The sequence below is a fragment of the Vicugna pacos genome, chromosome 30 (assembly GCF_048564905.1).
Source record: "Vicugna pacos chromosome 30, VicPac4, whole genome shotgun sequence".
Taxonomy (NCBI): Eukaryota; Metazoa; Chordata; class Mammalia; order Artiodactyla; family Camelidae; genus Vicugna; species Vicugna pacos.
The window spans coordinates 19053915-19080190 of NC_133016.1; the positions used below are offsets into that span (position 1 = coordinate 19053915).

At 38.3% G+C, this 26276-nt stretch overlaps 1 protein-coding gene and 1 long non-coding RNA gene across 3 annotated transcripts in view; one reads left to right on the forward strand and one right to left on the reverse strand.

Annotated features, from left to right (window-relative positions):
* Positions 1-26276, reverse strand: part of LOC107033658 (uncharacterized) — a 96976-nt gene that overhangs the window by 40702 nt on the left and 29998 nt on the right. Inside the window, exons 1-2 of one of the 2 annotated variants that reach the window (XR_012065761.1) lie at positions 6868-7008; positions 1189-1253 (exon numbers count right to left, since the gene is read on the reverse strand). This is a non-coding gene — a long non-coding RNA (uncharacterized lncRNA). Of the gene's footprint in view, positions 1-1188; positions 1254-6867; positions 7009-26276 lie in introns of those variants that run through there. The other variant, XR_012065760.1, reaches the window with a different exon arrangement.
* Positions 46-25541, forward strand: ACAA2 (acetyl-CoA acyltransferase 2). Its single transcript, XM_006205795.4, has 10 exons — positions 46-404; positions 6902-7068; positions 10188-10316; positions 11917-12033; positions 15699-15846; positions 17610-17785; positions 18325-18454; positions 22024-22094; positions 24133-24287; positions 25157-25541. The coding sequence occupies exons 1-10, from the start codon at positions 389-391 to the stop codon at positions 25239-25241; spliced, it is 1194 nt and encodes a 397-aa protein (XP_006205857.2). The 5' UTR covers positions 46-388; the 3' UTR covers positions 25242-25541.

Consider the following 26276-nt stretch of genomic DNA (forward strand, 5'->3'; position numbering starts at 1 on the left):
GCCTAGTCGAACGTTTCAGAAAGTCTGGTAGCCGGGATGAAGGAGAACATTAATTAACCCGCGTGGAGCGGGGCGGATAGAATAGAGTCAACTCACTCAGCTGGGAAACAGAGATAAATTTAAAAAGCAAAGATGTGAGGGAAAAGTTGGCTCTGAAGGAACGTTCACTTGTGCAAGGCCGGTCTCGCCCGGAGGTTTTGGTACCGCCCTTGGTTCCCCCGGATGGCGCGGAGAGGGAAGCGTGGTGGCCAAAGGGAACCGGCGCGAGCCGACCCGGAGTAGGTGAAAGGGCGGGGCGTCCCCGCGCTGGCGCCGCCCCGCGCTCTTAAAGCCGGGCTGGGGGCGGGCGGCATGGTGCGTCGCCGAGGAGGATCCCCGCGCTGCCGCCATGTCCTTGCTCCGAGGTGAGCGCCGTGCCCCCGCCTCTCTCGCCCCTTGTGGGAGTCAGGGGGTCTCCTCTGCAGTAAAGGGGACTTGACAAAAACCTGACCCGAAAGTATTGTTTGGGTTCAAGGGAAAACACGGCGCTTTGCTTGCTTCTGACCTTGAGGGTCACTCCCCCTCTTCGCGCTGTAGTGACCCCCCCCCCCGGTTCGAATTCGGCTTAGGGGAAGACTGGGGCGGCGCCATAAGCACTAGGCGGCCTAGGGCGGAGGGGTGCTCACAGAGGAGCCCGGGCCCTCAGACTTGGTCACGGGGTGAGCAGGGCTTGGGAGGAAGAGTGGATGTTCTCTTGGGGTCGCCAGGGAATTTGTGCCCGAGGGACCAGCCCCTCCCCGAAATACCTGGTGGCGTTCTATTGGTGGAGGTTCTATTGGCCTTAATCCCTCTCCCTTTCTCTCCTTCGAGTGACTCCAGAAAAGTCACTGCGTACATAAATTCTTCGGTTATTAACTTTTTAAAAAACTATGTAAACTGCCTTTTCACAACAAATGGTCACAGTCAATGGAATTTTACTTTAAAGGATGTGAAGTAAACTCTCACATCCTTAAAGCTTAAGAAAGCTCATAAAAAAATGTGTCCTTTGAAGAACCTTCAGATGGAACACTGTATCAAGGCCCTGGGGTAGGAAGACACTTCGCAGGATCTAAGAACCAACATTCTGGTGGCCCCGGGCACTGTGGGCTCTGTGGGCTCTGTGAAGGAGGTGGGGTTTTATTCTAAATTCAGAAGAAAGCATTCTCCTACCTTGAAGTAGAATGACAGGATCTGGTTTTCAGTCCGCCTCGATTTCCACAGGGCTGTCAGGCTTCCTGCATAGCAAGGAGGAGAATTTAAGACCATTTAAGGATCTCTGGGAAAGGCTCAGGCAACATCATAACATGGTTTTGACTCGAGTTGGGGGCAGTGGAGTTGGGGAAAGGGGGGGAAGGATGATTTGAGAATGAATTTGACAGAACTTGGGGATAGGCTGCATGTGGCAGGTCAATGAGAAGAAAATGTCAAGAATATCTTCAGGAATAAAATAATGCCATTTGCATGGATGGACCTGGAGATCATCATTCTAAGTGAGGCCAGAAAGAGAAAGAAAAATGCCATATATCACTCATACATGAAATCTAAAAACAAACCAAAAAAAAGACAAGACAAATGAACTTATTTGCAAAACAGAAACAGACTCACAGACATGGGAAAAAAACTTATGGTTACCAGGAGGGAAGGGAGTCAGAAGGGATAAATTGGGAGTTTGAGCTTTGCAGATACTAACTACTATATATAAAATAGATATACAACAAGTTTCTTCTATATAGCACTGGGAACTATATTCAATACCTTGTAGTAACCTATAATGAAAAAGAAGACGAAAACAAATATATTTATGTTTATGTATGACTGAAACAGTATGCTGTACACCAGAAATTGACAACACTATAAACTAACTATACTTCAATAAAAAAAAAAAAAAAGACGACGACTTCAGGTTTCTGGTTTGAGGAATTGTGTTCCTGGTGGTACTACTTACAGAGTGAGGAAGACTGGGGAAAGAATTAGTTTGGAAAAGAAGATTGAGGTGCTCAAAGTGGAGATGTCAGGTAGGCAGTTGGTTAGGGGAGTCAGGAGCTCAGAAGAGCCAAAGTGACATGTGAACAGTTCAAGTGAAAAACAGATACTCTGAGACTGTACTATATCCAGTTTCCTACAATTGGATTTGTCACTGCTCTTTCCAACTCTAATAAAGCAGCATATTCATTTTTTAGATGCATTATTCAGAAAACCCATATCATTTAAAAGCTGCTTTGTAATGAGCTATCTTGAAAAAGATACAATATTTTTTATTGATTTCTCTGTTTAGTATTTTATCAGTGGTTCTTACCACTTTCTTTTAATACAGACCTCTTAGAAAATTTGATGAAAACTGTATCCAGTAAGGGAAAAGAAAGTACACCAACACCTGCACAAAATTTATAAATTTGGGAGACCTTTTACTATGGTGTTAGAGCTAGTGACTTAGCCATTTCCCTGTTTTATAGATGAGGACAGTCATGTCCAGAAAGATAAAATGGCTTGTCTATAATGGTAGTTAGTCTTGATTGTTACTGTTAGCTAGAATACATTGCAGATACACACCTCTCTCATGTAGCATACCAGGTGTTTGCAGGACTCCTGGGTAAGATTGTTGTAGGGAAAAGGACACATTTAATTGGGAGCATAATTGACTCTGGTGAAGATTGTCATTAATTTATCAGATTTCTGACTCCAAGAAGAACCAATCCCCCAGTGTCTTATTAGCACCCATCCCAGAGCTTGGTAGGAGGGTTCCGCCCAACAAGTGTTAGTTCTCTTCACTGCTCCTTAGCTTTGCTGGGAACATTTGTGTATCTGTGTATCCTTTCAAGTCAGGTAAGGGGAGAGGGTGCTGCAAAATTAATCCTGAAAGGGAAGTAGATACAAAAGTAGCAGTTTTCCTTACTTTGCCTTGGTTGCTGTCTGCAACTGCTCTAGTTCAAGTGAGTAAATACTTAACCTAAAAATGTGCCAGAAGGGAAAGCAGAATTCGTTTCTCTTCCAGTATTATTTTTACTCTGTGGTCACATGTCCCCTTGCCTGGCCCTTGCATTTCTGCAACACTGTGCTCTGGATTTGTCTTTTCACTCTGTTTCAGTTTTTAGACATCTGGCTTCTGAATTTTCAGAGCTTTTTAAAAGACGCATCATTTCAGTTTGGTGTTAACGACTGTTGAGTTTTAAACCTTTTACCATACATATAAAATTGACATCAGATCAAATAATTATTGCCATGTTTGAGATGCCACTTTATGAAATTACAAGAAAAAATCCTTTAAATTTTCTGGACTTCGTAACTGCACATCCCAGATTATTTTTAAAAATACACTTAATAGCATTTCCCCCATTTAAAATAATTGCATTCACTCAGTGTTAGCCTCGCTCATGCTGAGCTTTCACAGTCTGGGAGCACTGGGCAAGCAGACATGCTGTGAGAGGGGACCTTATTGGTTTTGCTTTCATTTTCACACACTCACTTTTGTAGGTCTCTCACGTTTCACTGTTAGCACTTCCCACACAAAAATGCTTACTTAGACTATGAAGTACCAGGAAGAAACTCATGAAAGGAAATTTCTGGAGCAGCAAATGAAATCAGCCTTCATTGTTTCTGAGAAGCCGGTGTTCATTCGAATCATTTCCACGTGTGCCATGTGTCCTTTTTTTCCTAGCTTTTGAGATTTTCATTTTATCTTTAGTTTTGAGAAGTTTGGTAGTGATGTGCCAAGGTGAGTGAGAGTGTGTGTGTATTTTGCATTTATTCTGTTTTGGGTTTACAGAGCTCAAATCTGTAAATCTGTGTTTTAGGTTTATAGAAAACTGAACAGAAAGAGCATTTCCATATACTTCCTTACCTCACCTCATTTTCTCATTATTAATACCTTGCATTAATGTGGTACATTTGTTAACAATTGATGAGCCAGGACTGATACATTATTTTTAACTAAAGTCCGTAGCTTTACATTACAGTTCACGCTTTGTGTTGATAGGTTTTGACAATGAATAACGACATGGACCTACCACTGTAGTATTGCAAAGCGTAGTTTCACTGCCTGAAATTCCCCTGTGCTCTGCCTATTCATTTCTCCTTCCCCACCACCCCAACCCCTGGCAACCACTGATCTTTTTACTGCCTCCATTATTTTGCCTTTTCTAGATGTCATACAGTTGGAATCATACAGTGTGTAGCCTTTTCAGATTGGCTTCTTTCACTGGGAACATGCATTTAAGTTTTCTTCATGTCTCTTCATGACCTGATAGCTCATTTCTTTTTAGTGCTGAATAATATTCCATTGTGTGGATGTACCACAGTTTATACATTCACCTACTGAAGGACATACTGGCTGCTTCCAGGTTTTGGCCATTAAGAATAAAGCTGCTATACACATTTGTGTGCAGGTTTTTGTGTGGACATAAGTTTTCAACTCATTTGGGGAAATACAGAGGAGGGTGGTTACTGGATCACATGGGTAGAATATGTTTAGTTTTGGAAGAAACTGCCACACTGTCTTCCAAAGTGCCTATACCATTTTGCATTCCCAGAAGCAGGGGATGAGTTTCTATTGCTCCACATCCTCACCAGCATTTGGTGTTACCAGTGTTTGGACTTTTAGCCATTCTAATAGGTGTGAGGTGGCATTTCATTGTTTTAATTTGCAGTTACATAATGACATATGAAGTCAAGCATCTTTTCATTTGCAATTTGTGTATCATTTTTGGTGAGATGTCTGTTCAGATTTTTTATTCATTTTTTAACTCAGTTGTTTGTTTTCTTATTGAGTTTAAAAAGTTCTTTGTATTTTTTGGATACCAGTTCTTTATCAGATAAGTATTTCGCAAATATTTTTTCGCAGCCTGTGGTTTGTCTTTTTGTTCTTTTAATAGTGTCTTTTGAAGAGAAGTTTTCAGTTTTAATAAGGCCCCAATTTTTCTTTCATGGATTGTGCTTTTGGTGTTGTATCTAAAAAGTTACCACCAAGCCAGAGGTCACCTAGATTTTCTCCTTTGGTATGTTCTAGTTTTATAGTTTTGCATTTTATATTTAAGTGTATGATCCAATTTGAGCTAATTTTTATGAAAGGTATAAGGTCTGTCCAGTTTTTTGCATTTTTTTTGTTATTTTTGCATGTAGTGATCCAGTTGTCCCAGCACCATTTGTTGAAAAGATTGTCCTTTCTGCACTAAACTGTCTTTGTTCCTTTATCAGACTTTGAGGTTCTACCCATGTTTTTTTTGTTTTGTTTTCCCCACGTTTTCTCTCTGTTCTTTAGATTGGGTAATGTCTGTTAATCTATGTCAAAGTCACTGAATCTTACACCTTTCATTTCCATTCTGCTATCATACGCATTTAGTGTATATTTCACTTCAGATATTTTTTAGGGTAGGTTTAATTTGTTCCATAGAAAGAGATCACTAACATAAACAGGAGAATTGTACTCAGATACAAATAGTAGTATAATGTTTGATGGTCTCAATTACAGGTTAATATCTGGGCACAAACCAATGTTAAAAGTCCCATAGTTTCTTGGCAATCTGTGGAAATGTGTGCTCGGATTCTCTTTGGGAGAATTAGTGTATGCAAAGCATCGAGCATCAAGTCCATCATACAGAAAGTACCCCCTATGTTAACTGTAACATTTATCTTGCAGAGTTGTTGGGAAGGTGAGATATTATATGAGAAGTGATGAAGTGTCTAGAACTTAGTAGGTGCCTACTACAGTAGTGATGAACTGCTGTAATCAGTGTTGCTTACCACCATGCAGGCTTTGCACTTTGTTAACTCTAGTGGGTGCCATTCACATCACAGTCATTGTAGGTTCATTACTGCACAAGGACACCAACTGAGCTAATAGTTACACTGCAAATTTATAGGCTTTGTTTGCATTAATAGGTGTATAGAGAACTCCCCTGTATCCTTTGTGGTTAGGTCACATGTAGGAAACTTTTTTATATTCTCACTGACACATTATAAGAGGATATTAGCAAACTAGAGTGTCTTCAGAGGAAAACAACCAGAATTAATGTTAAGTAGAGAACTGTTGAGAGAATGCTTGTTATATATTGGGGAAAGAGTTATTATTAGGTCTGGGGAATTTTACAGGTTAGCTGGCTCCAGATACTGGAGGGGCTGCCCATGATAAAGGTGATTTTGCCCATTTTATTTTAAGAGTAAAAGGTAACAGTACAAGATAATAGTTCAAGTTCAATGTCAAGTTTGACATTTGTCATTTGAGTCATCCAATGACTCCAGAAGCAATGGTGTATATAATTCAAATTCAAAGCAGCTATATTCTAGAAACTATATCTGACTTTGGGACACATTAGGATTGAAGACTAGAACTGGTGGGTGGAAGACTTGGTAAGCCGAGCCAGCTCAGTATGAGAAAAAAGTCATTAGTTTGTATTATCGGTTCATGGGCACACTGCTTCACACAGTGGAGTATGCCTCCTTACTGGAAATTTGCTAGCAGAGGTTAGAAAGGAACTCTTGTCACACAGAGTGAGTGGTTGGCCTCAACCAGCCTTAAGGGACCTTCTAGTTGGGAGATTCTTTGATTCTATGACTAGGCAACATCCTCCAGCAAATAGAAGAAGCATTTCAGTTTTAAACAAATATTTCTAGCATTGTAAACCATCAGAGGACAAGAATGTTGTCTAACCAAAATGGATTTACATCATGCCACGCAATGCGGTTCCTGGGGCCAGCACGTCAGTGTTGATCAACATGACAGCTCTTCAAACTGCTTCTATGAGTGCGACCCATTCTGTGTATTATTATGTGACAAAGATTTTCTGGTATCTAATTGTACTTTACAATAAGATTCACAGTGAAATTATTTAAAACACATTAGGAACACTGACTAACCTGTACTTGCTTGTAAATCTCCTCATCGCAATAGGTGTGTTCATCGTTGCTGCTAAGCGGACACCCTTTGGAGCTTACGGAGGTCTTCTGAAAGACTTCACAGCTACTGACTTGGCTGAATTTGCTGCTAGGGCTGCCTTGTCTGCTGGCAAAGTCTCGCCTGAAACTGTTGACAGTGTCATTGTAGGCAATGTAATACAGGTTAGTACAGCACAAGGGAGGTAATCATACCTGTTGTTTTCTTTTATCTGTTTCTAAAAATAATTCCTTTGACATGTCATAATGCTGTACTAGTCAATAACAGTTAAAGGTATTTATAATGTGAGCAGTCCTCTGACTTCAGAAGCAATGGCATATATAATTCAAAAGAGCATATATTTGGAAACTATATATATGACTGAGATATATCTGGGACTTGGAATATACTTTATTGCTTTTCAAATAGCAGATTAACTTTCTTGAGTTATTTGAAGTTAATTGATTCTCTGGTGCCACCTAAGGAGGGTAGCAAACCCAAGCCAATGCAACACCTCCCCCATAATTTATAACACACAGCAATGATCAATGTTTGTTATAAGAAACAAGAAGCTCCTTTACCCTCTACCTTGCTATGTATGGTGTACAAAACAGATCATTCATTTGCAGGTAACAGAAAGCTGAATATTCATTATTTATTATATTCATACACACTTTGAGTGTGGCCAAGAGATGGGGTCTCTCTTATTCCTCCCAGCTCTCATTGGTGGGAAGAAGGCTTTGCCACTGAGAGTACTGGAGCCCTAATCACCATCCTCCTGGCTCGTAAGGTGGTTCCAGACTGGGTGAGGCAGGTGGGGAAGACCTGAAGCTACTGCCACTGCTCCATGGAGTACGCTCAGCTCTTAGAGCTGGAATAAGGCTTGGAAAGAGGTGCACACTTGCTCCCTGTAAGTGATGCTGTTTTGAACATCATGTACAAGTTTTTGTATGGACCTAGGTTTTTATTTCTCTTGGGTATGTACCTACAAGTGGAATTGCTAGGCTATATGGTACCTCTACGTTTAATTGCTTCAGGCACATTCAGACTGTTTTCCAAAGCTGCTGAAACTTTTTTTTTTTTTAACCTACAATGTATGAGGATTCCAGTTTCTCCACATCCTTGTCAACACTTGTTATTGTCTATCTTTTTATTATAGCCATCCTGGTGGATGTGACGTAATGTCTCATTGCGGTTTTAATTTGCCTTTCCCTGCTGACTGATGATGTTGAACATCATTTCCTGTGCTCTTGCCGTTTCTGTATCTTCCTTGGAGGAATGTCTAATTCATACCCTTGTCTCATTTTTTAATTGGGCTATTTGTCTTTTTATTATTAAGTCATAAGAATTCTTTATATATTCTGATACAAGTCCCTTATCAGATATATGATTTGCAAATTTTTTTTTCTGTTCTTCATTATCTTTTCGTTTCTTAGTAGTGTCCCTTGGAGTGTGAAAATTTTAAATTTTGATGAAGCCCAATTTCAGTTGTTGTTGCTCATGCTTTTGGTGTCATTATCTAAGAATCCATTTCCGAATCTAAGGTCATGAAGATTTATCCCTGTATTTTCTTCTAAGTTTTATAGTTTTAGCTCTTACATTTATATTTGATTTATTTTGATTTAATTTTTGTATCTGTTTTGAGGTACAGGTCCCAACTTCATTCTCTTGCATGTGCCTGGCTACACAGTTGTTCTAGCACCATTTGTTGAAAAGACTGTTCTTTTTCCCATTGAATGGTCTTGGCACTGTTAACTGAAAATCAGTTGACCACTGACGCATGGTTTTCTTTTTGGACTCCCAGTTCTGTTCCATTGATCTGTATGTCTGTCCTTTTATGTCAGTTCCACACTGTCTTGATTATCATTGCTTCACAGTAAGTTTTGAAACCAAGAAATGTGAGTCCTCCTGCTTAGTTGTTCTTTTTCAGAATTGCTTTGGCTCTTTTGGGTCTCCTGCAAGTCAATATGAATTTTCAAATTTGTTTTTCCATTTCTTTTTGTTTGTTTGTTTTTGTTTGTTTTTCCATTTCTATAAAGAAGTTAGCTGAGATGGAGATCTTTAGATAAACCAAAGCTCACACTGCTAATGAATGACAGAGTCTAGATTCTAATTCAAATATCCTAAATCGTAGCCTAATATTTTTTCCATTACCTTGGATTCCTGCTTGATTTTATAAAACACCTGTTTTACCAATCTGGTAAATTAGAGAATATTCTAAGAGAAAAAAACTCTAGCAAAAGAATATCTGTAGAGCAACAATCTTTTTCATGACATTAATTTATAAAGTAAGATTATTTCATCCCAATCAATAAATGAAACATTCAGTCAATGGACTAATTGTTGTTATGCTGAGCTTCCATCTTCATTCAAAACCCCTAACCTATAGATGTGCTGAATGTGTTGAATTTTATTTTGAGAGAGTTCAAACCTAGTCAAAAGTTAAAATAGGACAATGAACACTCTAAAGTTACTTTGATGGACCAATTCTTTATATTTTGTCAAATGTGCTTTAGCTGTCTCTGCAATAAAAATGGTTGTTATTATTGTCAAAAAGGAAAAAAAGTCATTGTATCCCTTCCTACTCAAAGTATGGTCCTTGGACCAGCAACACTGGCCTCCCAGGGCAGTGGTTAGTGATGCACAATCTCAGGCAGTACTAGACCTGCTGATTGAGAACCTACATTTTAACAAGAGGCCCCAGAGTGCATTTTAAAGTTTGGGAAACAGTGGTCTAGTCCCACCTCTTATCCTCCTGACCATCATTCATCGCTCCCCTTCCTAGGTCAGCTGGTCTCAGCCATGGTTTCATGTTACTGTCACCTGGGTGCTATTAAAAGTAACTACTGATGCCTGTGGCCCACCTCCAGCCTTTCTGGTTTAATTGGTTTGGTTAGAAGCTTGAGCATCAGTATGTTGATAAAGCCTCTCCAGTTATTCCAGTGTGAAGCAAAGGCTGAGAACTACATCCTTGAATACTTCCTCTGTTAAAGAACATACTACTTTCAGATAACCTATTCCATTCTCAGACAGCTCTAATTGTTATAAGTTCCTGTTTTCTACTGAAGATTTAATAGAAGGATTTCTCATACTTAGTATGTTTAAAAACCAGTCGACCAAAGTACAGGTTTTATTCCAATCATTAACACATATAAACTATGCTGAACCTACATGCATTGTGTCTTACCTTAGAGCCATACAGTGTGTAATTTTTGAAAAATTGTGAACATTTTAATATATTTTGTCCTTCTCCTTAGTTCCAAGATTTAAACAGGAAATTCTTTCTTCCCCCTTCTATTCCCAGAATTCTCCAGATGCTATATACTTGGCAAGACATGTTGGTTTGCGTGTGGGAATCCCCAAAGAGGTCCCAGCTCTCACTGTTAACAGGCTCTGTGGCTCTGGTTTTCAGTCCATTGTTAGTGGATGCCAGGTATGGACAATATTTTAATTCTCTGAACATATTAATAGTTATTAGGGGAAGTGCCTACTTCAATATAACACTGTAGGTTTTTATTCCATAGTACTTATTAGGAGAGGTCAGTATTTGGTTTTTCTTGGAAGAATATTCATAGATAGAAAACAGTTCTTAAGAGCTAGTAATGGACTCTGAAGACATTATGCTAAACGGAATAAGCCTACCACAAAAGGACAAATACTGTATGATTCCACTTATATGAGGTCCCTAGAGTGGTCAGATCCATAGAGGCAGAAAGGAGAACAGGAGTTGCTGGGGCTCAGAGGGAGGAGAGAATGGAAAGTTAGTGTTTATTGGGTTTACGGGCTTTCAGTTTGGACGTTGAAAAGACTTCTGGAGATGGATGGTTGTTGGGTGTAACAGTGTGAATGTACTTAATGACGTGTACACTTAAAATTGGTTAAAATGGTAAATTTTATATTGTGTGTATTTTATCACAGTTTTTTTTTTAAAGCTAGTCATGACTGTCATTTTTATTGAGGGCTTCCTACTTGTGGGGCACTGCTAGATTTACATCCACGATCTATCTCACTTAATCTACACAACTGGACCGTGAGGCAAGAACTATTATTATTCCCATTTACAGGCAAGGAAACTGATTATTAAAGGCATTAAGGTTACTAAGTTGTAGAGGCAGAATTTGAACCCACGTGTGCAAGAGTTCCCGGAAAGGCAGTTTGAAACCCTGAATAAAGACTATAAGGTGAGAAAGGGAGAATTTAGGGGCTGATAAGAAACATATTCTATTACAAAGGAACTGAATGATACTATTGGTAGAAGTATGATCTCTTCAGAGGATAGTTGGGCAAATACGTTTGTTCCCTTGAGCAGAGGGAAAAGGGATACAGTGAAATCCAGTTTGTCAAAGTCTTCATGTTATGACAAAGTAAAAGACAAGGCCTATTGTAATGAATAAATTACTTTCACATGAATTTATTTCTTTAAGAATATATCTTAGGTATTGACTCTGATTTTCCTAGTGAACATTTTAAACATCAGGCTCAGTCGTTATTTGGTGTTTTTCTGAGAAATGCAAATAGTAGAAAAAGTTGGAAGAATGAAATAAGTTCCTTTTCCTGAGTTCCCTAGGTTAACCTAGTTATACATCTGTGGTCTACTTCAGATTCATCCATTAATAGGGTAAATTTTACTTTTCCCTTTTTAAAGGATTTATTCTTTATTCTCTGCTGGCAATCTTCACATTTATGCCAGACATTAGTATCTCTGCTAATTTTCAAGGTTTGTATTGAGTTAAGAATTACCATTCCTTGTCAAAATATAGGTAGGAATAGGAAAAATAGGTTACTTCTGCACAAGTGACTGAAGTCTTTCTGTTCACCTTTTTTCCCCTTGTGTCTTGGCAATGGGATATCTTAGCATTTGCTTTGTGATTATTTTAAAAATATTTCCCTTTGAGACACTGTAATTTGAAAATTTTTATTGTAAATGAGGATAAGTTACTTACTAGATTTACTGCTTAATACATAAATACTTTTTAATACATACTTCTGTCATAGTAAAAGGGTTTTGTTGTTGTTCATTTGTTTTTAAATAGGACATTTGTGTTAAAGATGCTGAAGTTGTCTTGTGTGGAGGAACCGAAAGCATGAGCCAGGCTCCCTTCTTTGTCAGAAATATTCGTTTTGGAACCAAGTTTGGATCAGATGTCAAGGTTGGAACCATAAACATATTTGTTTTTCTGTTTGTTTTGAGGGGAGAGGTTTTTTGTTTTGTTTTTTTTTTAATTTTTTCTAGTGGAGGTGCTGGGGATTGAACTCAGGACCTTGTGCATGCTAGGCACGCACTCTACCACTAAACTATACCCTCTCCCTCTGGAACCATTAACATTAAAAAAAAATTATTTCTCATGCTATTATACTAATAATTTAAATAACACCATTTTAGGGGAGAGAAAAATTTTAAACCACGAAATTAACAAAATAATGAGTGATTTGAAATTTGTAAACCATTTCATAGTTGTTAATTTTAACATTTTAACTCACATAAAATTAGACTTTTATCTCAGGACACCTCTGATAGTGGAATTAACACCTGGGAAGATGGAGGAGGAGAAGGATTGGATTAAGAAGATAGGTAAAGGTTATGCAGATGACGTGATACTATATATAGGAAGTTCTCCACACAAGAACTACTAGAACTGATAAAAGAATTCAGCAAGGTAGCAGGATACAAGATTAACATATACAGATCAGTTACATTTCTTTACACTTACAATGAATTAGCAGGAAAAGAAAGTTAAAGAAACAATCTCTTTTAAAATCACATCCAAAACAATAAAATACTTAGGAATAAATCTGACCAAGGAGGTGAAAGACTTATACATGGAGAACTACAAACCATTGATTAAGGAAATTAAAGATGACTTAAAGAAATGGAAAATATCCCATGCTCTTGGATTAGAAGAATCAATATTGTTAAAATGGCCATAACTGCCCAAGGCAATCTACAGATTTAATGGGATCCCTATCAAATTACCCATGACATTTTTCACAGAACTAGAACAAACAATCCTAAAATTTATATGGAATCACAGAAGACCCAGGATTGCCAAAGCAATATTGAAGAAAAAGAACAAAGCTGGAGGAATAACCTTCCCAGACTTCAGATAATACTACACAGCTACAGTAATCAAAACAGTGTGGTATTGGCATAAAAACAGATATATAGATCAATGGAACAGAATACAGAGTCCAGAAATAAACCCACAGACCTAAGGTCAATTAGTCTTCGACAAAGGAGGCAAAAATATACAATGAAGAAAAGACAGTCTCTTCAGCAAGTAGTGTTGGGGAAACTGGACAGCAGCATGTAGAACACTCTCTAACTCCATACACAAAAATAAACTCAAAATGGCTTACAGACTTAAATATAAGACAAAACATGATAAATCTCCTAGAAGAAAACATAGGCAAAATATTCTCTGACATAAATCTTAGCAATGTTCTGCTAGGGCAGTCTGCCCAGGCAATAGAAATAAGAGCAAAAATAAACAAACGGGACCTAATTAAACTTATAACCTTTTGTGCAGCAAAGGAAATCATAAGCAAAATGAAACAACAACCTATGGGATGGGAGAAAATATTTGCAAATGATGTGACTGACAAAGGCTTAATTTCCAGAGTCTGTAAACAACTGATATAACTTAATAAGAGAAAAACAAACAACCCAATCCAAAAATGAGCAGAAGACCTAAACAAGCAAGTCTCCCATGAAGACATACGAATGGCCAATAGCCACATGAAAGAATGCTCAGTATCACTAATTATCAGAGAAATGCAAATCAAAACTACAATGAGGTATCACCTCACACCAGTCAGAGTGGCCATCATTCAAAAGTCCACAACGATAAATGCTGGAGAGGGTGTGGAGAAAAGGGAACCCTCCTACACTGCTGTGGGGAATATAGTTGGTGCAGCCATTATGGAAAACAATATGGGGAGTTCTGAAAAAACTAAAAATAGACTTACCATATGATCCAGCAGTCCCACTTCTGGGCATATGTCTGGAGGGAACTTTAATGCAAAAAGATACATACACCACAATGTTCATAGCAGCACTACATACAGTAGCCAAGACATGGAAACAATCTAAATATCCATCAACAGATCACTAGATAAAGAAGCTGTGGTATATTTATACAATGAAATACTACTCAGCCATAAAAAAGAATAAAACAATGCCATTTGCAGCAGCATGGATGGACCTAGGGACTGTCATTCTAAGTGAAGTCAGCCAGAAAGAGAAAAAAAATTGCATATGATATCACTTATATGTGGAATCTAAAAAAAGAAATAAAAAGGACATTATGAACTCATCTACAAAACAGAAACAGACATGCAGACATAGTAAACAATCTTATGGTTACTGGGGAAAGGGGCTGGGAAGGAATAGGTTTGGAGTTTCAGATTTACAAATGTTAGCCACTATATACAAAAATAGATTTTAAAAAGTTTCTGCTGTATAGCACAGAGAACTACGTTCAATATCTTGTAATAAACTTTAATGAAAAAGAATATGAAAGCGAATATATGTATGTATATGCATGACTGGGACATTGTGCCGTACACCAGAAATTGACACATTGTAACTGACAGTACTTCAATTAAAAATAAATAAATAAATAAAATTAAAAGATAGGTGGGGGAGGGTATAGCTCAAATGGTAGAGTGCATGCTTAGCATGCAGAAGGCCCTGAGTTCAATCCCCAGTACCTCCTCTAAAAATACATAAACCTAATTACCTCCCCCAACCCACCAAAATAAAATAATTAAATAATACAATAATAAATAAATAAAATATACTTATAAAAAATAAATAAAAGATAGGTAAAGGTTGAATGAACCTCCCTACTGAATAATTGGTAAATCAAATAATTAAATTTTTACCATGATGTATTGAAGTTTCATTTCTGGAGCACTCTCCATTGAATAGATTTCTTGTTTACCAAGGAAACATTCTCTTTGAATATAGATTATAGTGCCCCAAGTCAGTCAGATAAAAGATGATCCTTTGAGAACTGCCTGAGAGTGATAGTTCTGATAAAGGATACTACGCCATCCTTCCCACGTGAAAGGGCTAATGACGTTTTATATTCTTAGGATTTACCAGTTGTAATGATTGATTTATCCTGTTCACCCAGTTTCTCATCTGGCCTTTGTGAAAGTTGAAAGGAATAAGACTTAGAAAATATGAGATAGTATTTATGATATACATTTGAGAAGACCTTTGGGAAGACAAGTCAGTGACTCAAAAGGTGATGGGGCAGTCTAGAAGAAATAGATAGGGTGCACTTATCAGAGACTTATTGGATAACAAATACTGTTACTTAGGGAGTAAGGCTCTTTTCAACCTCATAGTAACTAATAGAACCAACTGTTCCTACCACTGAAAGCATCAGATGGAAAAAGGGCACAGCTGTACTCTTTCCTAGGGAGCTTGTAACTGCCTTACAAAGGTGGCTGCAGGGAAACAGTGCCTGAGGACTCAGCGTGAGATTTCGTACAAAATGGAACCTCGAGGGTTTAAGTTTGATTGTAGGATGACTCCCTGCGTTCTTACCCTGCACATTTAGCACTGCTGGCTCTCTTTAGAGCCCTACATTTAGAGAGGAGAATGTGCACATTTTGTTATATTGTTGGATGTTTTTTCAAAAATGTCTCAGAACCGAATATAAATTGTAGTATTAGAAAACGCTTATCAGAAAATCTAATTTTACTTTTTGATTGGAACCATTAATTATTTAAATGTTAAGAAATAGTAGCATATTACTTTCAAAAGATATGCTTTACAAATCACTTTATTAATGTCTTTTAATAGCTGGAAGACTCTTTGTGGATGTCATTAACAGATCAGCATATCCAAACCCCGATGGCAATTACTGCAGAGAATCTTGCTGTAAAACATAAAATAAACAGAGAAGACTGTGACAAATACGCCCTGCAGTCCCAGCAGAGGTGGAAAGCTGGTCAGTGAAACTGGATATTATAAATATGTATAGAAAGAAAACTATAGGAAAGATTTTTATCATTTCAGATTTTAACGATCATACTAGTTTAGAATTACATATTTTGAAAAATCCATTTTTCACCATTCCTTTGTTTTTAACGATCAGATATTAATGATTACAAATTAACTGGGTATTTCTCTTTTAAAACATGTTAATACAATGAGGTGTCAGCGTAGATTTATCAGCTGTAAGGAATATACCACTCTGGTGCAGGATGTCAATTGTGGGAATGATTGAGAGTGTGTTGGGGTAGGGAATTATGGGAGCTTTGTACTTTCTGCTCAGTTTTGCTGTGAAACTAAAACTGCTCTTAAAAAATAAAGTTTATAAAAATTTTCAAAATGTTAATACTACTTAAATAGTAGTATGATTAACTGGCCCTATCTGGACACTTGAATTTTGCCCCAAACTAGCCTGTTGTCAGTAGACACTCTGAGGGCTATGATACACTCCCCATCAGGGAGCATGTCCTTCCCTGTGAGACAAGTCACAGTCAAAAGAAGGGGACGATATGATTGGGGAAGACCCGCTGGGTATCCTTTTCTGATTTCTCTCTCCCACTCCTAATTGAGAATCACTGTGCCTGTCTCAAAGACTCCAGACTAGTCCAGGGCCCTTGCTCTGGGGCAATGTCACGCGGCACACTGCTGTTGAACCAGTCCAAAATGAGCAAGAGGGCAGTCGTGCTTTTATCAGGATGGTGAGTTGAAGAAACTTGCTAGTCTTCTGAAAAGGGTTTTTAAAACTTATTATAAGTGAGCAGGAACTCTTACTTAGGAGTATTAAATACTCAGAACAGTGAGAATAAAGTTCATCTTAACATTTCAGGGGGCTAAGTGGAATGGTGCTAATCTAGCTCATCCTGTTTTCAGTTACACATTTAAAGTGAAAGAGTATTGGTCTAGAGGTCATTTCAGTCTGTTTGTAGTTTTGCCACATTAAGATTGACCTCAAGCAATTCTTATTCACTGAGTATTTATTCACTGAGATTAAAATAGATTAAAACAGAGATCTAAAAATTTTGCCTTCCCTTTTTTCCTAACAGAATTGTAGTGAGAACCAAATAAGGGGAAGTGTTAGCCTCCTGTAAGGTGGTATCAAAATTAAGGGGCTATTATTCCCAACTTACCCTATTTCTGAAGCTTTAGATTATAAGCCACTTCAGGCAGTGGAGGTGGAAGTAGCATTTTACATAGAACTGCGTCATGTAATTTGTTCAGGTTACCTGTCATTGAGTTTCAGTCATAGACTAGTTGGTGACGTAGAAAACTTGGTAACTTTTTTCCTAATGTGGTTGGAACACTTAATGGGAGACCTACCCTCTTAATAGAATTGTAAGTGTACATTATTGTTGTCTGGTAACTTTTTAATACTTACCTCGCCCAGAGAAGTTTAAAAAGGGCATTAAATCCATTCAATGCTATTACATCTGTAGCTAACAAACAATGATGGTCTAGCAGTACCTTGTAAAAAAAAACCTGAAGTTAAAAAAAAATCAAAATTGTAATTTTTTAAAAGATACAGAATGCATCTGCATGGATGAGAGTATATTAAATCCTCCAGTAGGCAGGGTAATTATGTGAGTAATAGAGGCTTAGATTGAAGAAGACTGTGAGGAAAGGGTAGAGCAGAAATTAAATTGAAGAATATGTTTGATTTTGTTTTTCTAGTTTCTATTCGTTTTCCTCCCCATTCTTACAATAGTCTTTCTACTATTTCAGCTAATGATGCTGGCTACTTTCATAATGAGATGGCACCAATTGAGGTGAAGACTAAGAAAGGAAAACAGACAATGCAAGTGGATGAACATCCCCGGCCCCAAACCACCCTGGAACAGTTAAATAAACTTCCTCCAGTGTTCAAGAAAGAAGGAACTGTTACGGCAGGGAACGCATCAGTGGGTAGCACCCCTGATTAGCTTGAACTCCACCTGATGTGTTCAATGCGAAATAATCGCACAGCGCCTTTTAGATCCCGTTCGTGCCGGTCTTTAGTTATTTAGCTTAAGCGGGTAGTGTTCATTTTCTATTAATTTGGGTTTTCATAGTCCAACACAAAATATTTTAGCCAAGGGTCCATCTAATACTCCTCCAGTTTCCTAGTCTTTTCAGAATGTTAGAAAGAAATCTGATTCATTATGTCAGTTTTTATACTTTTTTTCCTTCATGTATACAGCTCATTAGATTTCTTACCTCTACTCACACACGGATATGTTTTTCCATGACATTTTTTCCTATTTTCCCTCAGTGCGGTTGTATTTAGTGCCTAAAACACTCTCTTTAATCCCCAAGTGTACCACGAGTACTGCTTGGTTTGTCCCAGGTTATGGCACTGCTTCACATGTATGGCCACATTCCTGATGCTACTCCAGTAAGTCCAAACCTTATGGACTAGATTCTTTTACCCTCTAGTTAATCATCTGTTTTTGTTTCCAAGGGGATTTCTGATGGTGCTGGAGCTGTCATCATAGCTAGTGAAGATGCTGTTAAAAAACATAACTTCACACCACTGGCAAGAATCGTGGGCTACTTTGTGTCTGGATGTGATCCCTCTATCATGGGTATTGGTAAGTTTGTAGTGAAACAAACTGATTCTGTTATATTTCTGGAGATAAGTCTTCTTTGGCATTTGGATTCCTGAAACAGTAGTCAAATCGAGGTCACTTGTGGAGAAAAGGAGATTGGTAATTTAAACAACTCATCTTTATGAAGAACTGTGCCAGGCACAATAGGAAGACCAAGAGCATGTAAACTCCTTGTGGGCAGCAATCATGTCCTGTTGTCCATTTCAGATACATAAAATTATCACACAGTAAACAGAGAAGAATTACAAGGTACTAACAAGATAAAAGAAAATGTGAGGTGGGAGAACTCATTGAAATATAGAAGATACACACCCTAGTGGGTATTTTATACATGGTCATTAATGTATCTCATTTAATCTTCCCACAACTCTAGTGAGACTTCTTTGTGAATGAGAAAATTGAGGCTTAGAAAGGTTGTCTTATAAAGTTCCAAACCAGTAAATGATGGAGCAGGGATGGGAATCCAGGTCTAATTCCACTGCTCTTTTCACTGTGTTGTCTCAAGATGTCAAAGAAATATGCACCTGACTCAGCTGAGGCTTGATAGGAAAATGAAGAATTATAAGAAATGCAGCCCAATCAGCAAAGTACTGGCAAGAGCAAATTTGGAACTCCCTCCAAACATGTATGGTGTTGGCTCAAAAAATATGAATTGGAAGGAAAACCAAAGACTTTCTGCTGAATACACTCAGAAACTGCAGATGATGCTGATTTGAATAGTTTCTGTTACCGTTCTTTGGGGAAACAGAGAACCAATTACGTGCCTTACTTACAAAAATAAAATTGGTACCCAGAGGCTTTGATGTATCCCACCTGTACCTTCACACCCCAAGAAAAATTCTGCCCTAGGTTATAGATTCAGATTCCTGCTAGGTCCAGAGACTTCCCTGTATGCTGAGGCCTTTTTTGACTAAAATTGGCATGTGAAGTAGGTTCCATGGAAGGAGGAGGATCACCTATTGCTGACCTGCCTTCTCAGAAATCCTTTAGTGTAATCCTGCAGGTCCTACTCAAATAATAGCACTTATGCTGATTTGAGACTAAGTTAATACCCAACCATGTTTGCTACTGTGTCCTTCAGAGATTTATCTCTGTACAGACTTCCTAAGAAAGTAAGCTTGTCGTCTTTCACTGCATTGCAGATTATGTCAGCCCAAACTGCAAGCTATGTTAGCATCTGTTAAAAGTCAATTGTTTTCTATATTGTAGTCTTAAAAACTTACTAGCTGTTAGCAACCCACTATCAGCAAAGTATACTTTTGTCTTAAAAGTGGAAAGTAGCTTGAAAAATTAAACATCTGTCTATTGCTATGGTATTTATCATTTTGTTATCTAGGGCAGTGATTCCCAACCCCAAATGATAATCAAAATCCACCTATTAACATCCTCCCCACCCAAATTTTGTTTCAGTAGGTCCAGGGTAGAGCCTAGGAATATTTTTTCTTGATGGTTTTGATGATCAACTATATTTATCTGATATAGATAAGTAATTATTTTATAGTTTTCAGTTTCACTTCATTTAAGAGGCTCTGATACATTAACATAGTCAGTGAGCAAGGAAACGTTTCCCTTCCTTCTGTTCCCAGGCCTGGATGTTTGCCCTGTAGCACAATAAATGCCACTGTGGAAGGAGTTTCTCTTTTCCCTCAGGGTTTGAACAGAGCAGTGTATGTTAGATGTCCCACAGTGCCAGATGTCCCCCTCACCTAGATTGCTCATCTATCAGTTGTAGTATGGGATTGAACAAGGTGACTGTGCGAAGTGCACTGGATGAATAAACACAGGAGAACAGATTATTGAGCATCCAGTGGGAACTGATTCGTCAATCCAGTTTCTAAGAATAACTGTTCCCCAGTTAATGCAGTTATCCAACATATAGCAATGCTTCGCTCTCCAGAGTAGCTGCAGACCCAGAAAAAGGGGGAAAGCCAGCACTTGAAGAGAGCAGTCATGGCTCCAAGGAAGGACGCAGTTATGGGGAGATGGTGCCCCTGCAGCCCCCCAGGGTGGCAGTAGAGGTGGGGTTGGTCGGTGGCATTTTGAGCCTCTCCAGCTGGGGCATTGCTAGCTTCCTCTATTATTGGCTTCATCCGTGGAAAGGATCCCACTGCCTATAAAGAAATGGGTCAAAAACCAGTTCAAAGCACTTCTGAAGAGAAGCTTGTAGCCCCAAAAGGTACCTAGGTCACACGGCTATTAGTGGTAACAGCCAGTGCCAGAAATAAGCTGTCCTGTCCCCAACAAGAATACCCTACCTCCCTGAGTCCCAGCAAGTCACAGGGTGGTGTGGGAGCGGCCCTTTGAAAGTCAGCTGGTGGCCAAGCCTGTTGCTACAGATGGCTGTAAGGGTCCTAAGTTAACGTGAGCACACTGCTCATGCTGACTGTGTCATGAGGACAGAGAGGTGTGTACAATGGTTTTACACCCTCCACTTTCAGTTCTGTGTACCTTTCACCCCTGTAGGATGCTTCATCCCTGACCATGTTAGATAACTGATGCTCTGTTATTGACCGTCCATCCCGTTTTCATGCCTTAGAGATACAGAAAGAATCTGGAATTAGATTCTGTATTAAATCAGTAGCCAGAACAGACCTAATGCTTTAAATTGAAAAGCGTTATCAACTAGATGGCCCTACCCATCAGCAGCCTGTTGTCTGAGGAAATTTAAGTAGCTGACAAAATAAATTACATTATATTTAGATTGTGTTAACGCTTTTCTTGTAAAGACTGACTTCCCACTTTACATGAGGTATATTTGTGAAGCTTGTTACAGAATATTTGACTACTTGAATCCAACAGAACATACCACATCCTTTTCTTTTTAGACATTTATGGTGATTTCATTCTCTAAGAACAGATAGAGATGTAGATAATCATCCCTAGCCGGATTATTTTTACCTTTTGGGAAAAAATAACAATTTACTTAAAAATTAAGAGCAGTATCAAACTGCCACTGGTGATCATCAGAAATCTGGGAGCTAAAGTTTGTTTCAAAAGTTTTTTTAGGTGGATTTGCATTTCTTCAGTAGGGGTTGTGTTTTATTTTTATTCGAGCTGTAAATGTCTGCTTGCTTCAGGTATCTTTCCCTGAAGTGACTGGTAGCTTCCTGTCTTGCTCTGCCCATATGGCGAGACTGCCGCTACTTGTTGCCTTTTGTTCAAATGGGCCTGAAAACTCAGGAAGTAGCCACAGTCACTTCTATACTGGGAACGCATATGATGTGTATCCCAGGAGAGCACTCAGTCTGCCTTGCCATTTGGGATTAAGAATGCTCTATGCAAAGTCCCAGAAATGACTCCTTTGGTTATTTGAATTCTTAATGTCATTTATGGCAGACCTTTTCATGTAAATCTCCCATCTACAATCTGACAGCATAACCAGCTTTTCACCTTGGTCCCATTTTCTTTATTGTCACATCCTTTAATAGTGAGCTATCAGGATGGCAAGATTTATAGCTACTAACTGTCACATTATTTCCTTCTTACTTAACCTGTTTGGTAAAGGAGAAATTTGACACTTCACGATGAAACTGACTTCTGTTCCTATACAGGCCCCGTCCCCGCCATCAGTGGGGCGCTGAAGAAAACAGGACTGAGTCTTAAGGACATGGATTTGGTAGAAGTAAGTGTCCTACTTTTTCTACAACATGAATGAACCACCAACTTCTGTAGCATAAATGGCTTTAGTTGGGTATTTTATAGTTCTTTTTGTTTTAGTACTATTAAACTTTCCAAGTGATGTGCATCTAAATAAGTATTACTTTCATTACATGCCCTGTGCTGGTATATAATCAGGCCCTACCTCATTAAAATGCTTTATTTATATTTGAATAATTTAAAACAGCCTGATTTCTTCTACTAAAGTATAAATTCCTGGAAACTTTTTATGACCTTGTAAGATTCTATTACATTTTAGACTATTAATGTGCCTATTGAATTGGGTTGGATGTTACATAAGGTGAGGGAGAAGAAACTTGAACCCTATTTTATGGATTAAAGTGAAAAAATTAAAGTTAAAAAAAATTGACCTAATAGAAAACCAATTATCTGATCCCAAATCTAAAACGTTCTTGCACTTCCTGCCAAGTTGAGCACCCTCCCCACCAAACTTAACCTTTGGCTCTTACACCATAGTTGTGTCTTGATTTGGGATGCACCAATCTTAATTTTTGGCACTGGAAACTTCAGTTTATTGGTAGAGTGACTTCTTTAGTGTTCGTTTAGAACAAAGACATCTTAAATATTTAGTACAATTAAAAGAAAGGGTTAAGAAAATGCTTAAAGATGGATTATTATATTCTACATTTGGAGAGTATTTGAATATTTTAGGTAATTAAGTAATGCTGCTTGACACTGGGAAATAACTAATATAACAAAGGAAATCTATTTAAATTGATGGAGAAGGGGCCTTTTCACTCTAGGCACTTGTGTGACATCCTCTGTGGTAATCTCTCACCCAGGAAATGGTGGTTTCAGACAAATGGTTATCCTTAAATCTCTTCTTCCATTCTCAGGGGATCACAGCCCAGAGCTTCAGAGGGGGCTACTTAATTACCATGTTTCTATCGGCAAATAGGTCCACTAAATTTCCAACTTTAGATTTCACACTTAAAACTCTTGAAATATGGCAGCTCTGCAGAGCTGTCCATAGTCATGAATCGATGTATAAATACTCCAGGATACAGCTCTCAGCACATCCGTGATCGTCTCCGGGACTTTGGAGGATCACGCAGTCGTCTTTCCTAGGTTCAAAGGCCTAGTTTCACAACATATTCTAGGTCTTTTAGGACTTCCTTAAGCATAACCATATAAAATGGGAAAATAACACTGGCTCCAAGGACAAATAAAGCACCATCCTGGGAGAGCACAAAACACAGTAGGAAAGAACACAGGCTAGATCTTTATCCCAACCCTGGAAAAGCTGGCTTTCTTAAAGTCAGTTTTCTTGTCTGTAAAAATTTCCTAGCTAAGGTCATATGAAAATATAGTGTTATTAACATGAAATAAGGTCACAGCCAGCCTTGTTAAGTATAATACAACAATATGACACTTTTTAGTTCTGGCCGCATTTCAACACAGTAACCATTCCTCTTATGAATCCGGCTCTGAAGGTTTATTCTTTGCTGTCTATCAGTTTCTTCTTGGAAGTATGGCTGGTAGTACTGCAAAGTAGTACTAATAATAGCAACCATTTATTGAACACTTGCTTCTATCAGGTACTACAGTAAACACTTAATACTTGATTTCATTTAACCTCAACAATAACTCTTAAGATGTTACTACAGTCACATTTTACCACTGAAGAAACTTGAATGCCAAGAGAGTTTAATGAATGTGCATACAGCCAAGATCTGAACTGTGCATCTGGCTCCAGACCCCGTGAGCTTTCTACAGTATCCCACTGCCTTGAGTCCAGTATCTGTTCATAGTATCACTGAGGATTTGTTTTTCCTAAGGGATGAATTAGGCCTATAGTATCATTTAGTGAATATACCCATTTTCAAACCTATTATCTTCACAAAGAATGATGATAAAATAACCTTGCAAACTAATTTAAATAGGAAAAACAGGAAATTTAGTCATTGATAAGACTGGACAATTCTCAGTTAAAAATCATTTTGTGAATAAGGATTTTTATCAGTGTTGTGATTGTTTTAAAGGTGAATGAAGCTTTTGCTCCCCAGTACTTGGCAGTTGAGAAGAGTTTGGATCTTGACCCAAGTAAAACCAATGTGAATGGAGGAGCCATTGCTTTGGGTCACCCATTGGGAGGATCTGGATCAAGAATTACCACACACCTAGTTCATGAATTAAGGTACTTGCTAGAGATAGTTGCATTTCAGATTTACCATCTTTTGCAGAAAAACATGAAACAACTGACAATTTGGGTAGTAGCTAAGTTCTTCCTTCACCGTTTCCCGGACACCAGGAGGGAGCCTTCTGTGTGTTTGATACTTTTCAGTTTAATAGAAGAGCTCCTCCTTCTGTACTGTGTCCTTTGGACCATTTTGCTCTGTTGGTAGGAAAATTGCAAACAAAACCAAATACATCAGGCCAGAAAATCATGCTGGCTTCCTGTGAGGTTAAGGTAAATGGGATTCCTATTTAACTTGATGATTGATTGGGTTGAAATGAGTGACTGACATGCACAAAAGTAATTCCTAGATGGTTTTCTCAAGGTCATTCTATCAGAACTGAAGAATGAAAACAGATGTTACTTTAAAGGAGTCTAATTTTTATGAAAGGGACATGAAATGTTTCTAAACCATCTGACCGTTTATACGGACAAACCTCAGTAAATTATATTTATTCTAAGATGCTATAAAAATCTAAAGCCAGTAAATCAAAGGGGATGAATATTACTCCCCCTTCTTCAACTTCTGGCTCACCCCAATTTCCTCCTCTCCTCACTCCTTTCTCACAGCAAACTAAGCTTTTATATTTGTTTCAGCCCCCTCTCTTCTGTGTAACTACCTTTTTTTTTTTTTAATAAAAATATTCAGCTTTCCAAATTCTTTCTGTTCTTTTCCCCAGTATTGAGGATTGGAGAAAAGATTCAGCTGGTGAGCTGAACGAGAATGAATCATGCAAATGTGATCGTTACACGTTCTAGTTAATTAATGATGTCATTAATTCTGTGTAGTCTTTATTGAAGTAGATTTCAGCCACTGCTCTCTCTCTTAGGCGCCGGGGTGGAAGATATGCTGTAGGATCGGCCTGCATTGGAGGGGGCCAGGGAATCGCGGTCATCATCCAGAGCACAGCCTAGGAGAGCAGGGAGCCTCCACGGCCCAGGCTCACGTGACCTGGCTAATGCGCAACTGGCCATGCCCTGCACTGAGTGTGATGGTGTTTGATCAGGGAGTAGTGGGGCAAAGATGCATTTATCATGAACAAGAGCCCATGTCAGAATAAATTCTCTCAAATTTGCACCAAATATGATGTACGTCTGAACTAAAACCCAGCTATAGAAGGCCTTAAAAGGAATTGTATCCTTCCCAAATAACCACCACTTCTGCCTTAAAAAATATGATTGCTAGGAAATCGAATAAATTCTGCCTTAACTTCAGCTAATCATTTCCTGTCATTTTTTGTATTTAAAAAAATTTTTTAATTGAGGTAAAATATACATAACAGAAAATGTAACATACTAACCATTTTGAAGTGTATAGTTCAGTGGCATTAAATACAATAGTCACCACCATCCCTCTTTTAACCCTGCAGAACTGAAGCTCTGTACCCATTAAACAACAGCTCCCCATTCCTCGCTCCCTGCAGCCCCTGGCAGCTACCATTCTACTTTCTGTCTCTATGGATTTGATTTCAATAGTTACCTCATATAAGGGAAATCATACAGTATTTGTCCTTTTGTGCCTGGCTTATTTCACTTAGCATCGTGGTCTCAAGATTCATCCATATTGCAGCATGTCTCAGAATTTTCTTTTTGAAGGCTGAATAATATTCCATTATATGTATATAGCACATTTTGGTTTTTCTTTCATCCATCGATGGACATTTGGTTTGAGGCACCTCTTGGCTATTGTGAATTTATGCTGCTATAAACATAGGTGTACCAGTATCTGTTCATGGCCTTGCTTTCAGTTCTTTTGCGTATACCCAGAAGTGGATTCCTGAATATGATAATTCTATTAATACTTTGAAGAACTGCCATACTGTTTCCATAGCAGCTGTACCATTTTACACTCCCACTATTATTGCACAAGGGTTTAAATTTTTCCACATCCTCACCAATTTCACTGTTTTTCTGTTTGTTTTTTATAAGATGGCTGTTATATATATAAAA

What these genes read in the sequence shown, in the direction of transcription:
- ACAA2 (XM_006205795.4), top strand. An exon ending in CCAGCAGAGGTGGAAAGCTG is followed by an intron (nt 15,847 to 17,609) that starts GTCAGTGAAACT and finishes CTACTATTTCAG; the next exon opens with CTAATGATGCTGGCTACTTT. An exon ending in AGGACATGGATTTGGTAGAA is followed by an intron (nt 22,095 to 24,132) that starts GTAAGTGTCCTA and finishes ATTGTTTTAAAG; the next exon opens with GTGAATGAAGCTTTTGCTCC.